The sequence below is a fragment of the Moschus berezovskii genome, chromosome 24, assembly GCF_049115385.1.
Source record: "Moschus berezovskii isolate FMDL1 chromosome 24, NW_MosBer_1.0, whole genome shotgun sequence".
Taxonomy (NCBI): Eukaryota; Metazoa; Chordata; class Mammalia; order Artiodactyla; family Moschidae; genus Moschus; species Moschus berezovskii.
The window spans coordinates 24,578,680-24,594,984 of NC_142483.1; the positions used below are offsets into that span (position 1 = coordinate 24,578,680).

Consider the following 16,305-nt stretch of genomic DNA (forward strand, 5'->3'; position numbering starts at 1 on the left):
CTCAGGTTCTGTAGGAAAATCCTAACTACTAAGTCATATGAAGGAACAATCCAAAAACTGTAAGGAAATTGGAAAGGATTATAAACTACATGATCAACCAGAATACATGTACAGTCACTCACTGACTGGTTAGCCTTTTCATCGAGTTAAAAGTATGTCTAACTTCACATACATCTCTGTCACCAAAAGATAAGTTTTGAGGCTGTTTTCTTCTTAACTTTCACAGCATGGCATTTTGGATTCCTATTTTAACACACTGGTCACTGTAATTTTTATACTTGTGTAGTAGTATGAACCACACTGTTTGCTAACTTTATAACTAAAATAGAAGGCCTTCTTCCCCATTTTAATAGAGAAAATACTTCTTCATTTTGATTGGAAAATAAACCAGGACAATAAAAAGGAGTATAATACTGATTGGAATACAGAAAATCCTCCTTAAAAAAAAAAAAAATTAGTGTTATTTACTGAGGATTTTTCTGATTGTCAGAGGTGCACTAATCACTTTGCATTTCCTTTCACCAACTCTATGACATCTGCCCCTTCAAAGATGAGGAAACTGATTCTTTAAAAGAGGTTAAGGAACTGGCCCAATATTACACTGTTAGGAGGCAATTAAGTTCTTGGCTTAGCAGGTTGTGCTTTATCACCAGGGTTCCATGCAATACCATGCAGCTCAAACTTTCATGTGCATTCATATTAGATGGGGATCTTGTTAAAGGCACATTCTGACTCAGTAGGTCAAGAGTGGGGCTCGAAACTTTGCATTTCTAATATGCTCTCCAGTGACAAGACGGCAGTTGGTCTACAGACTGGACTTTGAGTAGCAAGGCACTATACTGCTGAAAGACCATCTTCTCTTCCCTTTCAACAGAATGGTATGATGGTTCATTGCATCATGACCCTGATATATTTGAGACAACACAGACAAGAAAGATATCAATCCAGAAGCAATCATGGTTATGGAATGCATACATTTCCATGTATTTTTACAGTAAAAATGCATTAAAAAATCTTTCACAAAAGAAACTTAAAAAATACAAGTAGGGTGTTAAGTCCTCCCCACAACATTCTTTCAGGCATCAACTGTCTCATGGGTAGGAGGGGAGTTCCTAAAGGGTTTGATTTAATCATACAAAATACTCATTCATATCATCTCTCATCAAGACATTTACATGAAGTGGGGAACTAGAGAAAGTGGGCTCAAAAGAATCAATCTCCAATTTAAGGTTACAGTAGTTCAGAAAAAAACTCTATCTTTCTGCTTAACGTATAGTCCCTGTACAGTATGATATTTTCAAAGTATGAAACTCAGATGACACTGCCACACTAAAAGTCTTCACGGATAAAGCCAAGCCCAGGTGGGTAGCACATAGATTTTAACATGTCAAACATCTCTGACAACAAGAAAGACACTGAGATGTTAACTTCACGATCCACTCCAAAAGTCCACCTCTTGATTTCATTTATTTAAAACTCTGGACCACAGTTGAGAGCATCGATCATTTAACATCATGGATTTGGCTAGAATGAGTGAGAGAATTCCTAGCAGTGGAGCCTTAGGAATAAAATCCCCAGTTGGCTCTTAGGAAATTGATGAAAAAAGAACATCATTATTCACTTGCGTTCTCCCTCACCATACTACTGTAGCTCAATGTATGCTCTGTATGGAAAACTCTGAAGATAAAAATATCAGTCTCAGACTTTTTCCTTTTTTTTTAGCTATAGAATGGACATTGTGTCTGTTCCAGGAAATGAACTTGGTCTGTGCATATCCACAGAAGGACAGCTACTCATTGTAATGTTGTATAAACCCATAAGTCAAATAAAGCTATGAACAATGTAATATTTATATATGCATAGTGTTTTATAAAAAGATTGGCCCACATACTGCTTTTCATCAATACAGAAAGAGCATTAAGTCCACAGCACACTGTAAGAAATGAATGAAGAACACAAATGCAAACAAGTGCTTAATAATTCACAAGCAGGCTCACCATGGAGGAAATGATGATATTCAAACCAACTAAAGCTTTAGAGAATTACTTATATAGTCTCCCATTTTTAAAACAGCTTTACATACCTGATTTAGTTTACAGTAAAATATATCCCAATGAATCAATTTGTTCCATATTCAGAAATATAAACACATGTCACATTCCTCACAGCTAATTTTTTTGTCATAAATTCTCTTTTATACAAGAAAAAAAGGCAACAATTGCTTGTTTTTAAAACAGGCTCTATTAATTACAATTTTTAACTCTGTACACAAGATAATTGGCTGGTTTTCTCCATTTTTTTCCTTTATCCTTTTTTTTTTAAACAGTACCATGAGAACAACAGTGATTGACTTGCAAAGTTTTGTGTCTGTATGGAAAATGCAAAACAGTACTACGGAAATACGCAATGCATCATAAGCAGCGATTTGTTGTAGTGTTCCAACAGGTACAAGCAAAGGTTTTGGCTCAGCTAGGCAGTAATTCATTTCAACCACAACCCGGGGCTATAGCCGACCCAACCAAACCTCCTGTGAGATAGCAAAAGAATGTCTTCTATTAAAGAAAAATTTCTATATTTTGTTCTGTCCAAAGATCAAAAGGACAGGGTCATAAGTGCAGATGTTTCTCAACCAGATCTAGAACCAATGAAATCGAATCCTTCTCTTTCAACCATTTTGGAGATTTTTATTATGGTTCCAAAGAAAACTGGCATTTCTAAGAATGAGCATGCCCAACCCTCATTTATTTAAATATCAACAGAGAAGTTCCTTCTACCAAGGCTTACTCCCTCCTCCCCAGTTTGGCAAAGGGCAACCACAGGCTCATGATAAAAAGGGGAAACTTAACTTTCTGTACTAGTGATTCTTAGGGCTCCTCACACTGGCACACTGCCTCCATGCCATCCACTATTCAGTCTCAAATCAGGCAAGACAACACCAAAGGCGTTTGCTGCGCATTCCTTCTAGCGGTTGAGCAAAACTTTGATGGCACTGCCTTAATGAGATCCTCATTCAACGTTGGTGATGCTAATGAACCTGACCATCTGTGCTTGGGCTGCATTTAGGTAATGGTGACCAACCTTCTCTCTGCACCTTTCTATAGCCAAGGAGAGTACAAACTGTTTTCTGAATGGAGAATAACTTGAGAACATAACATTTCTTTGTGCTTTGTGCTGTGTCCTTTAGCTATAAATATCCTTCATTTGCAACAGTAGTCTCTTCATACAGTTTGCTTAACTTTAGGACATCAGTAATCCTTATTTATTCCAAAGAGTCCTCAGCTTTTACAAATATAACTTTTGCCTTTTTGCTTTTTTATAAAAAAAAAAAAAAAACAAACTCCTAACTACACTACAGCACTACATCAGTACATAACAATCTCCATCAAATCAAATTTGATCAATAATTTTCCTTACTTAGAGAAAATGATCAACAGCCCCACTTAAACCAGGAGAGAAAAAGATCACCCCCACCCCCAAAGGGAACAATTCTTAACAATTCTACAGTTTATGTAGAAACAAAATTTATATCCCTTTGGGGAAGCATTTAGCAAATAATTTCCAAAAAAAGTATGCATTTAAAAATACTTTCTTTAATATGATACATCAGGCACAACACTTTTCATATATATATATTTTCCTTATAAGATTTCAAATGCATCAAATGTCGCTAGTCAGAGGATCATCAGGCTGACGTCAGATGCTTCATTAGGTAAGAAACTAAATGATTTCAGGTTTGTGAGCTTCCTCTTCGAACCTTTGACATGGTAAAGGCTGGAAATGTGACGCAGGCTCTCAGATACTGAGGTCGGTGCTACACTCTTTGTAAGGTCTTCTCCGCTGCTCCGGGGGATGTCTGGAGCTCCGGCCTGCGTCCTGTCTGGGACTCGTCTCGTCCCTCTCCCGGTGGCTGCCTCTGTCCTCCCTGTTCCTTTTCTCCAGGGACCGCTCTCTCCTCCGCTCGGGGGACTTGGTCCGCCTCCGGTCGGTGGATTTGGCTCTCCTTTCGGGCGAGCTTCCTCTCTTGTGCTCGGGCGATCTTCTCTGATCCAAGAGTCTCTCCAGGGACCGCCGCCGCCGGCCGGGAGAGCCGTCCCTCCGGCGGGTCGGGGACCGCTCTCGCCTCCTCTCCGGGGAAACCTCCGTCCTCTTCTCCTGCTTCTCCCTTCTCTCCAAAGTGTTGTCAGCGCTGCGCGTGCCTTCCCTCCGCTTCTCCGGAGACCTCCTCTTGGGCCCATTGGTCACCATCCGCTCGGGTTGGGCGTCTCTTCGTCCCTCGGGTGCCCGGTCCTTGGGTCGGCAAGCCCCACTGTCGGGTTTTCTAGAAGTTCCGTTCCATGTGTGATGTTCATTGGGTTGTCTGCTATACTCTCTGCTGCCTTTGGGATCTCTCACGTGTGCCCGCTTTTCCCCATGTGGTGATGATTTGTGAAGATCGGGTGGGTAACTGGACTCCAATGATGGATGCTGTCGGCGGTCAGGGGGCCCAGCCCTCATTTCCGGAACACCTTGTGGACCGGTGGGGGGGCCGTTCCCGTCGCTGCTGGGGTCTGCCAGGAAGAAAACAGAGAATAACAGTTTGGTATCAAGGACCTCGGCTCCGGTCCCCACCCGCCCTCTTGAGACCCCATTAGTCACAACAAACAAACAACTGTTAAAAAGCAGTCAGAATCAAAGCCAAACTGACTCTTACTTAGTTAATTTAAGTACAACTGCAACTAGCCAGGGTTAAAAACTGGTACTTGTGGCTTCTGGCAGCTAGCCTACTATCTTTATACTCATATAGATCATTCAACTTGTAACACCAGTCATGAGTTTAATCTTTATTTATTTATTTATTTTTTGAGTTTAATTTTTAAAGGAATAACCTAAGTAATCTGTCTAGAAGTATCAAAATGGCCCTCCCTCTTAGTATCTCCTGTTCTTTTTTCCTCAGCCATCACCCTTCCTCCCTGACACCCCCACCCCCGCACCCCATGACAGAATATATTCCTTTGTTTAAAGATTGTTTTAATTTGCTTACAAAAATCTGGGCTGTTGAACTGGAGGGGCATGAGGGAACTTTGTAAGGGAATGGAAAGAATCTATGTTTTGATCTGAGTAGGGATTAAACGGGTACATAAAGAGGTAGAAATTCACTGCTCTGGACCCTCAAGCTTTATGAATGTTACTGTAAGCAGAGTATACTTTCATTAAAAAAAAAAAAAAAAAATCCAGGCTGGTGATGACAGAGGCAACACAGCCAGATGTTGACGATAGGCCAATGTGACATTATGGGAGGGTCCATTAAACATTCTCTCTACCTGTGTGAGTGCTGTCCAACTATTTTATTTTTGCATATGTTTAAGGAACTGTTTTTAAACTGTGGAGTCATCTGACAGATAAAAGGAAGTGGAAGACAGGTTGTCAAGTGCACATATGACATTACATGGGGTTTGCATAGAGGCACTTTTCTTGATGCTATAAAAGCAGCCATAATTACATCTAAGGTGTGGATTCACTGGGCGACTTTTTACAACCTTAAGACATCTATAGATTAAAAAGCAGGGGAGCCCCATAAAGGCTCCTGTTTATTGTTAAACTATCTGAAATGACACTGCAAAAACATTAAATAGCATCCTGGATTTATGAGAGTTCTTTTCAAAGCTCTGTCATACCTAAACCCAGTAAGTCATACATACTATCCCATTCCAGGCTAGGCACCAGAAATGATGTGCTGCAGCATACAGGACAAACCAGGGCCACAGTCACAGAGACTAAGAAATCATGCGTGCTCTTTAAGGATCTTTCATGAGTCAACAAGGTCAACATTAGGCAACTAATCTTTCACGAATGATCTCCCAAAACCTAGGGTGAGTTTTAACAAAAACAGGAACATAGCCTAAAGCAGGAATCAGTAAACTTTTTTCTGTAAAGGGCCAAAGAGTGAAATATTTATGGGTTTTGCATGCCACATAGTTTGTCACAACTGTTCATCTGCCACTATATGGCAAAAGCAGCCATAGACAACACATACAGGAAATGGGCATGGTTATGTGCCAATAAAACTTTACTTATCAATTCAAAAACAGGCTGTGAACAAGATTTGGCCCCTGGACTGTCATTCAACAAGAGATAACTAAGTAGGAAATCTTATCTTCCTATTTTAGCAGAGTCATCTCTCTCTAGGTGAGAGCTTTGTGATCTGAGATTTGTTCTTTTGGAATGCTGGGGAGGTGTCTAGAAATAACACACACAGAAGCTTATGAAGTCATTTTAAGATCTAGGTGAGGGAAGGGGCTTCAGTGACCATCCTAAATCTAACCTTGGGAGTTCCTACACCTACATTAAGAGAAGGGAGAGTAAGGCTTCCACAGAGTCAGTGGTGTACTTACAATTCAAAGAACGCAGGGTGCTCAGAATGAATTGCCAAACATATCAAAACAGAGCTAAAGCAGAAGCAATGAGGAAATTAGGCCACAGCACAGAAACACCTAGTATTGATTGAGCTACAAACCGTAGTTTGATTATGGCCCATAAGGTAGAAGCAAGCCTCCCCGAGCTTTTCATTTCTCATACATGCAGCGATATTAGGAGGTATCATCGCTGTAGAAGGGAGGGCCCAGCACCAAGAACAGTCAGAGAAGAGAGAGAAAGAGAGAAAGAGAAAAAGTTGAACATTTAGATTCCCTATAACAAAGAGGAAAGAAAAAAAAAATCTGCATTTGTTAACATAGGGTAAAGAGAGTTTATTTGTCCAGTCAAGACAGTCTAAGGCAACACTCAAATAAGGCTGCAGAGACCAAAATCAGAACAGTGACGTTTTCAGACAGCCAGATAAGGTGAGAGAACCCAGACAATGGATGCATCCTTTTTTTTCTTTTACTTTCTTTCTTTTTCAAACAACTGGAACAATGACAAGCTGGCATAGGAGAGCATTAACAATAAACAACAAAAGAACAAAGTTCCCTCCCTCCCCCTCCCCGCCCCCAAGACCGCGGCAGTTAAATTAAGTACAAAAAACTCATTACAAAAATAGCCTCACAGAGAAGCAGGTTCCAATCCAGTCAGAAAAATATTGGAACTTAACATATTATAACCCATTTGTGACTCTAATCAATAGAATTAGAGAAATCTAGTCCCAGTGACATATGGAGACATTACAGTAGCACAACCCTGGCACATTCAACCCTTTTTGGAAAAAAAAAAAAAAACGGTGTATTGGAATGATCTTTATTTTTAGCCCAAAGAACATTGGTTAGTGTTGGATTTTCATCCTCAGTGCAACAGACATAGGTTTTGAGAAGGTACACAGGTTACTGATGATGACTCGCAAATGAAAGATCACATCCAACAGAAGCATAGGGAAGACAGAAAAGGGAGACAATGTTACACAGTTTCAGTGGCATCAATACACCTACAGGCAAGGTTTAGTACAGTGCACAGTCGTGGCATCTTAATGTTGTCCAAATACTTCCCCTGTGGTTGGGCATGTCTAAAGGGGCCTCATCAGATACCCACCCCTCCCCCACCACGGGCCCCTCATTATTTTGCACCTGTATGGATGTCCAACACCTGGGAAGACTGTCCTTCAAAGGAGTTCTCGTTCTCCTTGAGCTGCATCTGAATTAAGGATCTCATCAAGTCCAAAATGCAACTGGGAATTGTGCCAAATGACTTTCAGAAAAGAGGGCAATAACAGATAAATCCCTAATAAAGGGGACTGATGTATATGGGGACCATTCAATCACAGTTTCTATAGAAACTTTTGTAGACCTTTGGTTGGGAAGAAGAGCCCTACATCTAGGGCATAGCTTTTTTTTTTCCTTTAAATTTTAAACAAGAATCTCAGATAGGACATAATTATTATAATATACAATATTTCGCCATCAGAACACTAAGCTATGTAAAGATAATTGCTGTTTAGTCAAATAGTGTCTACAGATAGGACAAAGGAACTCTATGCATAAGCTGGCTTTCCTCACAGGAAAGGTATAGTAATGTGTTTCCCTCATGATGGGCACTGGGAATTGATTTCATCCTTTATCATCTAAGAACATATGGCTAAAGTTTCAACAGTTTTGTTTGTTCTGTGGTTGTGGGCTCAGGTGATCTGATTTGGGGTAGGGACCAGTGGGAGGGATGCAGAAGAACTGCATACACCTCCTTGACGCTGAGCAACCCCCCCAAATCATCTCCAAAATTCATGCCTCTTAAATAAAGATATCAAGTAATCAAAAATGAGAGAGGAGAAAAAAAATATTGTGCCTCAACATTATCACTCAGGAAACCTGCTTTCCTGCTTCTTAAAAGGAGTAGAGTCATTTTGTGCTAACAACTGGATCTGAGAAACGGTTTGGCACAGTTCAAACAAACATTCCTTCGCTCTTGGTCGGACTAGACAAAATGTTCTCTCTGATTATCAGAAAGGGGGCTATATAAAGATCTCGTCTTAGACCATGCCCCAGTCCACGTGAGCAAGCAAAAGGATGAAATGTGTAGAGATTTCAAACAAGCGAGGCAAATAATCACATGGTGCGAGAAGCTGGTAAGACACTGGTGAATAGGGGAAACAAAAAGACTTTCCTGCTGCAGTTCTGGAGACAAATTCATGGAGTCATGCCAGGGAAGGAAGGAATGTTTTCATAGTTTGACCCACCATATTCTGGGACCGAGCCGTCTCCCCGCTTCAGAAACAGACGCACTCTGCGGCCACCATTCTTAATCAGTTCTATAGCCCGAGAATGCTTCATGTTTTTGGTGGTCTCACCATTGATCTCTAAAATTTCATCACCAACCTGCCAAAAAGAGAGCTCCAAGTGAGAAGATCACCAAAGGGTTTCATCAGCTATGGAGGTACTTCATGATTTCAAATTCTTCCACTTATTGATTGACCAACTACTCATTGAACATATTCCAGAAAAATCTTCTATTACTTAGGAGACAGAAATTAAAAAAAAAAAAACAAAAACCCAAACTGTCTGTCCTCAAGGAGATGACATTCTAATATGGGAAATACAATACAACAGGCAACTTAAAAAAATACATGGTATGCTAGATTGTGTAAGTGCTAAAGTAAAAAAATAAAGCAGAGGGAAATATAAGTTGCTGAAGGAAGAGGATGTGGTTGACAGCTTCTAGAATGGCCCCCAATGATCCTTGCCTACTTGAATTCATATTCTGTGTAATCTCCTTTCCTTTGGACGTGGGCTGGAATGAATGACTTGCTTTTAACAAACAGAACATGGTAAATGTGATGAGAGGTCAAAGATAAGGTTACAAAATAATTTTGGCTTTTGGCTTACTGGCCCTCATTTTTCGTCTCACTTGTCTATTCTGATGCATGTTGTAAGATGCCCTACAGAGCCTATGGTATGGAAATGAGAGAGGGCTCGGGCCAACAGCCCAAGATGCACTGATCCTGACAACAGCCATGAAGCTTCAGAGGCAAATCCTTCCTTAGAGGAGCCTTCAGATGAGACCACACTCCTGGCTGATACACTGACTGCTAATACGTTGGAGATGAATGAGTGAACAAGACAGGCCAGGCACTTCCTCTCAAGAAGCACATAGTCTAGAAGGCAGAAGAGAGAAAGATTGGTGCCGGAGTTTAAAGCAATGAATTTGAGTCCTATCACTTGTTAGCTAAGTGATCTTGGCTAAGTCCTCTACTTTTTTGCAGTTCATTTCCTCATCTGAGTAAGGGGAGGATAACAACTCATGCCTACCATGTTGAGGTCCAATTAAATGTTACAGTATGTCATGTGAACTATATAACATGATAGAAAATATCATAATAATGGTATTTCTTTCAATCAGAAACTTTTTTAAATGAGTAAAGGGAAAAGCAAAATCCATGCGTTTGAAATATGAACAAAAGGACTGTATACCGCTGTATATGCACAAATTATGTACGTATATATACAGAGGAAGAATATATAAGAAACTGGTACACAGTCTGATCTTGGAAATTATATTCTTACTATGCATCATTTTTTTATCTAATTCTAAAAAATCACATTTTAATTCCTTCCAAATTGCTCCCTATGTATGTCTCAGTCTATGCCCCCTAGATATAATGAGCAAATGATTTTTTTTAATCATTTGATCTGCCCAGAAAAGCAACATATTCATACATGGTAAGACATATTAGAAATCGAAACAGAACACAGTGGTTTTTTTGGCATGTGTGCGTTTAAAATTTGCATTACTGAGTACTACCAAATGATCTTGAATATTCATGCTATGGTGTCCTTGGTCCACTGTTAAGAAAGACAGTTAACTCATTCCTGAGGCCAGGGAAAGGTGGCAGTGACTACAGAGAGACTGAATGGAGCTCATCACCCAGAACCTATAGAAGAACCACAAGGCTTCCTGCTCTCAAAGCACGCTGGGATACCCAGGAATTCCAGGGAAGTGGGACCAGATGGTAGCTCAGACGGTAAAGTGTCTGCCTACAATGCAGGAGACCCGGGTTCGATCCCTGGAGAAAGATTGGGCAACCCAATCTTTCCCTGGAGAAAGGTTGGGAAGATACCCTGGAGAAAGAAATGGCAACCCACTCCAGTATTCTTGCCTGGAAAATCCCATGGACTTAGGAGCCTGGTGGGCTACAGTCCATGGGGTCGCAGAGAGTCGGACACGACTAAGCAACTTCACTTTCACTTTTCAATACAAGATTAAGTATAAGAAATGGAATATGGGATTGCAATTTGGAAATGGGATTCAGACAATATCGACTTTAGTAAGTTCATGGGTGATTTTAATCCTTTATTCAATGCCAGACTTGGAAGAGCTCACCTAATTCTGGTAGATACATCTAAGCTTGAGGGAGAGCTGAAAAGCTGTAGAAACATGTAATTCTCACCAGTGTGCAGGTTCTAATCATAAGACGTCAAGAAGTCACTACAGATGACTTATTTACATCCACCCCAGATGCCTCTCCCTTGCTTACCTTCATCTTCCCACACCTTTCTGCAGGACCATCCTCTGCTAAGCGCAGAACGTAGAGGTCCATGTTATACTCTCGACCCCCTCGAAGACTGAAACCAAATCCCTTGGCTCCTCTTTCAAGCTCCACAGTGTAAAAATCTTGCTCCTATTCAAAGAAATTAAACGCAGTTATTCTGGGAGGACTTAAATCGACACACATTTCTCTCTCTCTTCCCAAACACTCTCCATTATGGCTCATTTGACCCAAAGGCACAATTTGTATCCCCTTCTTGGTGGTTTCTAATTGTTTATTAATATCAATTAACCTTAGGAGTTTGGAGATCCAGAATGTGAAAACATTCCTGAGTGTGCATACAGATTGCATACCAACACGCATATATTAAAATTTAATCAGTGAGTCTGTGACTTGCATTTGTGGCAGGAAAAATCCTTCATTAAATAATACCATCCTGCACATTGCTGGTGTTTTAGTCTCCCTGCCCAAGGCCCTAAAATATCTCATCGTTTGGATAGCAACGACAAGCTCCACACATCTGACAGTGGAGCCTATGCTGGTTAAGGAGAATTAGGAAAAGATTAGGAAAGGCTTTGAGAAGATCAGTGAGGGGGAGGAAAAACAAACAAAAAAAAACTACTTAACTCCCTATCACCCAAAGTTTCCCAAATCTGCTTCACCTATTATCACTTGTGCAGCCTCCATTTCCACCTTGTGGGACAGGGAGGTGGCTTCAGGAGCTTCACCTGAAATTCACAAGTCTGAGAAACAGCTTAATCAAAAGACATTTTCTTGACATAAATGCCTTCACGAATACTGTGACCAGCTATCTCCTGTTTTGCTCTTTCTCTGATCACCTATTACTGAGATAATTGGTAGCATTTTATTTTGTTTGGTCCTCCTTGTCCCCTGCCTCCAGAAAAAGGATGTCTAGGGATATTTTTCAAAGGTAGTAAAATAATGTTATTTACTTGATAACCCAATGTGAGTTCATGTTTCGTATATATTTAGTACATAAAAGGTTATTTATGTTAATTGCGAGTACTTTATAAGATACCTGGTAAAAAGAGCTTCAGAAAATGGGAAGGAAATGCACAAAGCCAACAAGGCAAAAAGAGACATAGTCCTCACCTGTGTTGCCTGGGGTGCTTTGAATTCAAACTGAGATTCTGGCTTTGGTTTGGTGGTATTCCTGCCAAAGCAAGAGAAAAAAAAAAACATAAGAGCAACCCACGGAGAGCCTGAGAAAGAATCAAAGAGAAGTGTCATCCTACTACCAGGAGTTACTTTTTCCCCTGTCTGACCTGGTCTCCTGGGCTCCTTGCTGCGAAGGGGTATGTGTGGTGGTGATGGTGGCTATCTTCTCTGCATTGGTCAGCAGAGTGGCATTCGAAGACTCTGCAGGGTAAGACAGAGCATCATGAAATGAAGGCCCTGGAGAAGACATCATCAAATCTGGTGTGCTGAAGCCCCACACCTGAATGACATCTGAATTCTCTGTCACCATTCAAAACATTCTGACTTGAACTTCTCAACAAGAGTGTAAAGAACCATTCTAAGATCTTCCATGATGTGAGCCATGTACACCCCCATAACATTCCTCCAACTAGATATCTCCACAAATGAAATAAAGAGTTTGCCCAAGAAAATGGTACTTTAAAAATCATAGCCAAGGTAGGTGCCTTTCACTCTTCCCCCATCACTTTAAAAGGGCAGTCCCATCAAATCACTGCAAAATTATTTCCCAGACTTTTACAGGCTAATAATAAATGTCTCTGCTAATGTCCCTGCAATTTATTGGTGATCTTTAGTGAGTCTGCTTGATTTTCTCATGTGAATAGTCAGTGTTCTAACTTCTTGCTACTAACAAATACACGTACAGAGAACATCTACTTTCTTCCCCAAAGCTTTTAATGAAACACAACTAAAAATGTGGAATTCTTGTGAGATCTTGCCTAGTATCACTCATAAGAGTTATTTTTAAAACTTGCATTAGTCAGAACCAGTATGCAAATCTAAGTTGTACAAATCAGGCAGCCACCCTAATGTAACAAATATGATTATATTCTTATGTAAATTGACTTTCTTCTTCACTAAACACATTCATAAACAACTTCATTAATCTCTGGGAGCTTGGAAACCTAGGATTTGAAAACACTCATGAACATGCCTACAGATTGCTAACCGACGTACATATATAAAAATATATTAATTTACATAGTATCAGTCTTATGTTCTTTTACTATTTATTTCTCCATTAAGATCAAGGCAGATAGTAAACAATGATGAGTAAGTTGCACTATTCGAATTTATTTTTAGATTGACAGTTTGGAACCTGCCACACATTTTCTAACCAAGAAAATGCTAAATGTGGGGGTGAAGTTCTTAGATTAGCCTATAAACTACCCCTTTACTTCACAGTGTATCATGAAGTCTAGAAGTTCCTAGGAGTTCTGAGGTTTGCAGTAGGCACTCCATAGTTTGTGCAATACATGTATCTACCCATCACATATAACCAAATTTCTATGGATATCTCACTAATCCCACTTATTTGCGCTCCATCTTCCATTGTACTTTGCTAAATATGCTGCTCAGCTTAGGTCTGATTTTCCCTTATTCTATTTTCATTACAAATAGCTGTTAAAAGCAAAGGGCTGGAGATCAGACCCAGGTTCAAATCTCTTTGTCCTTTACTCATTATCTGTATGTCTTCTTTTCCTTGAAAGGGATGATGACAATAATCATCCTTTTTCTTGGATTAAAGTATATGAAATGTTTAGCATCGTATCTGACATATAGTAATCACTCAATATACACTGACTGCAGCCAGTGCCCTTGCTACTATTTCTATTCTGTATTTATTACTGTGGCAGTGTGTTTACGTTTTTTAAACTCTCTGCAAAATGAGACAGTAGAAATATGATTTTAACAGTTGCTATTCCAGCCCTAAAGCTTATTATCTGGATAGTGGTAGTGCAAGATTAGTAAGAAAATGTAACTCAATCAGGTGAACAAAAACTGTGAATCCAGTTCATGCTTCAGAACGTCTCCCACAGAACCTGTTTTACCAAATGCTGCACCAGAATCTGAGGGAACAGTAATCTGTGGTCAAATAAGGGTGAAAAACAGTGGATAAAACAGAAATGTTTTTGCGTGTCTGTGTTTTGTTTTCCCTATGGACCCTTAATTGTGCCAGTATACCTTGTGACCCTCCAAGATGGGGACGTGGTGCTTCTCAAGCTTGTTGGGTTTATTGGTTACAAGGTCAGAGACTAGACTCAGACTACCTGGCTTTGCAACCCAAACTTTGCAATTTACTAGCAGGGACTTGAAGCAAAGTTACTTGGACTTTCTATGCTTGAGTTTCCTCATCTACACATACAGAATAACGGAAGTATCTAGGAACACTGATGCAAAGACTACCTGGGAGGAAAAGTGTTTGGGCTCGTGCCTGGCACGTAAAAACTGCTCAAAAACTGAAGACCATCTTTTTTATGGGTGGCATGTATTTATTACCGTTATCACAATATTAAGAGCATAATATTAGTCTGTTTTTATTACTGCAGTTAACCGGCACAACCAAGGTGATAAATCTAAGTGGTATTTCATAAAGTCTACCCCCTGTGCCCCTACAAAGGACTGGTAGACTGCAAAGCCTGTCAATGTGACTTGCCAGAAGTTTCATAAACATGTATTGGTCCTTTAAAAAAACTTCATATTATGTACTGTAATTAATTTTATGGAGACTCTCTGGGAAATCACAAGATTGCTTGGGCCATGGGGAAATCACCATCAGGATACCAAAAAGAAAGTTTCCTTGTAATTAGAGTGATAATAATTACTGAATCGTGTAGAGGTTCCCCTTTAGAGTTCTTGGGTGTTTTTGGTAGCCAGAGTTTTCTAGGCAGATCAGATCCTATTCTCAAGCCTTTTTAGTACTTCTGCTACTTTCAAGGTTTGATGAGATGTAACAGATAACCACTCAACATACATATAAGTAGAATTCTTTTATTTATTTTCCTCCCATCATTCCTTTGCTATTTTCAAATATTTATATGCAAATCTGTTCTGAGTTGAAGCTTAACGTTAAGCATTTCAGAAATTAACATTTAGTATGCAAGTGCCTATTTGAGCGAGCCCACTGAATTTTTTCTCCTTTTGTTTGTTTTTCTTAATCTATGAACAACCACCATATTTCAATTATTTCCAATGTGCCACACACCATGTAAGGTTCATTCCCACATGCACTGTTTCATTTCATCCTCATAACTCAAAGAGATAGGTGCAATTAATTACACCCATTTTAAAGCTGAAGACACTGAGGCTTACAAAAAGTAGGCACTATATCCGAGGCCATCCAGAGAGCATGTGGAGGCACTGGCAATTAAACCTAGGGCCTGCCTGGAGAATCCCATGGACGGAGGAGCCTGGTAGGCTACAGTCCATGGGGTCGCTAAGAGTTGGACATGACTGAGCGACTTTACTTTCACTTTTCACTTTCATGCATTGGAGAAGGAAATGGCAACCCACTCCAGTATTCTTGCCCAGAGAATCCCAGGGATGGAGGAGCCTGTTGGGCTGCCGTCTATGGGGTCACACAGAGTCAGACACGACTGATGCAACTTAGCAGCAGCAGCAGCAGCCTGACAGTTAACTTTGAGTTTCACTCTGTTTACAAGGGAATTATTCATGGGTCAAGGAAATCGGATCTGATTGGTACATTCCCTTCTTAACAAGCAAGTACTTTTACCTTCCTGTATAAATACCACCAACTTCACTAAGTAGTATCACAGATTAAATTACAATTAAACTAAAAAACACTCTGGTTTGGACTTCTAGATTTCCTGGGTCATTTTCAAGCACTATAACTTTTAGCATACCTTCAATTTCCAGGATGCTTTTTAAAAGATCTATAATGTTATATATTTTTAAATGAGCTTTTAAGTCTTCATTTAGAATCAAACCAAGACAGTGTGTGCTGAAATTCTCTCCAGCTTTTAAAACGACGGAGTTGAAGACCATCCTCACAAATTTCTATCTCTATTCCAAAGTAATGTCCCCCATACAAAAGAATAAACACAAAAGGTAGGTCTGATATAATATACACCCTAGCAACAGTTTTAAAAAGGACTGTCAATGTATTTGACTTGTAGAACTCTTAAGGCAGATGGACAGGTTGACTGTTTTCATGATAAATTCCAGCGAGTGCCCTATGTGCTTTGTTAAACAGTGTTTATACCTGCTTTAGCTCTCCCGGAGGAATGAAAAGGGATATTACTACCCTTCCCACAGCAATCACGTATCAAGAGGAGCATATCCTAGCTCTCAAGGCACCATCACGGTGCTGTGCCAAATCAGGGCACTAACTTCTGAAAGGAGCT

General features: G+C 40.0%; 1 protein-coding gene across 14 annotated transcripts in view; it reads right to left on the minus strand.

Moving 5' to 3' along the window:
- Positions 1–584: 584 nt before the first annotated feature.
- MAGI1 (membrane associated guanylate kinase, WW and PDZ domain containing 1) overlaps positions 585–16,305 on the minus strand; it is a 663,463-nt gene continuing 647,742 nt past the window's right edge. For 7 of the 14 annotated variants that reach the window (XM_055414267.2, XM_055414268.2, XM_055414274.2 and 4 more), the window contains 5 exons: positions 12,229–12,322; positions 12,056–12,116; positions 10,931–11,074; positions 8,636–8,774; positions 586–4,547 (listed from right to left, as the gene is read on the minus strand). In XM_055414267.2, the coding sequence (XP_055270242.2) occupies positions 3,793–4,547; positions 8,636–8,774; positions 10,931–11,074; positions 12,056–12,116; positions 12,229–12,322 (1,193 nt within the window). In that variant the 3' untranslated portion in view covers positions 586–3,792. Of the gene's footprint in view, positions 4,548–4,597; positions 6,583–7,534; positions 8,775–10,930; positions 11,075–12,055; positions 12,117–12,228; positions 12,323–16,305 lie in introns of those variants that run through there. The other 7 variants (XM_088831727.1, XM_088831726.1, XM_055414277.2 and 4 more) reach the window with 5 other exon arrangements.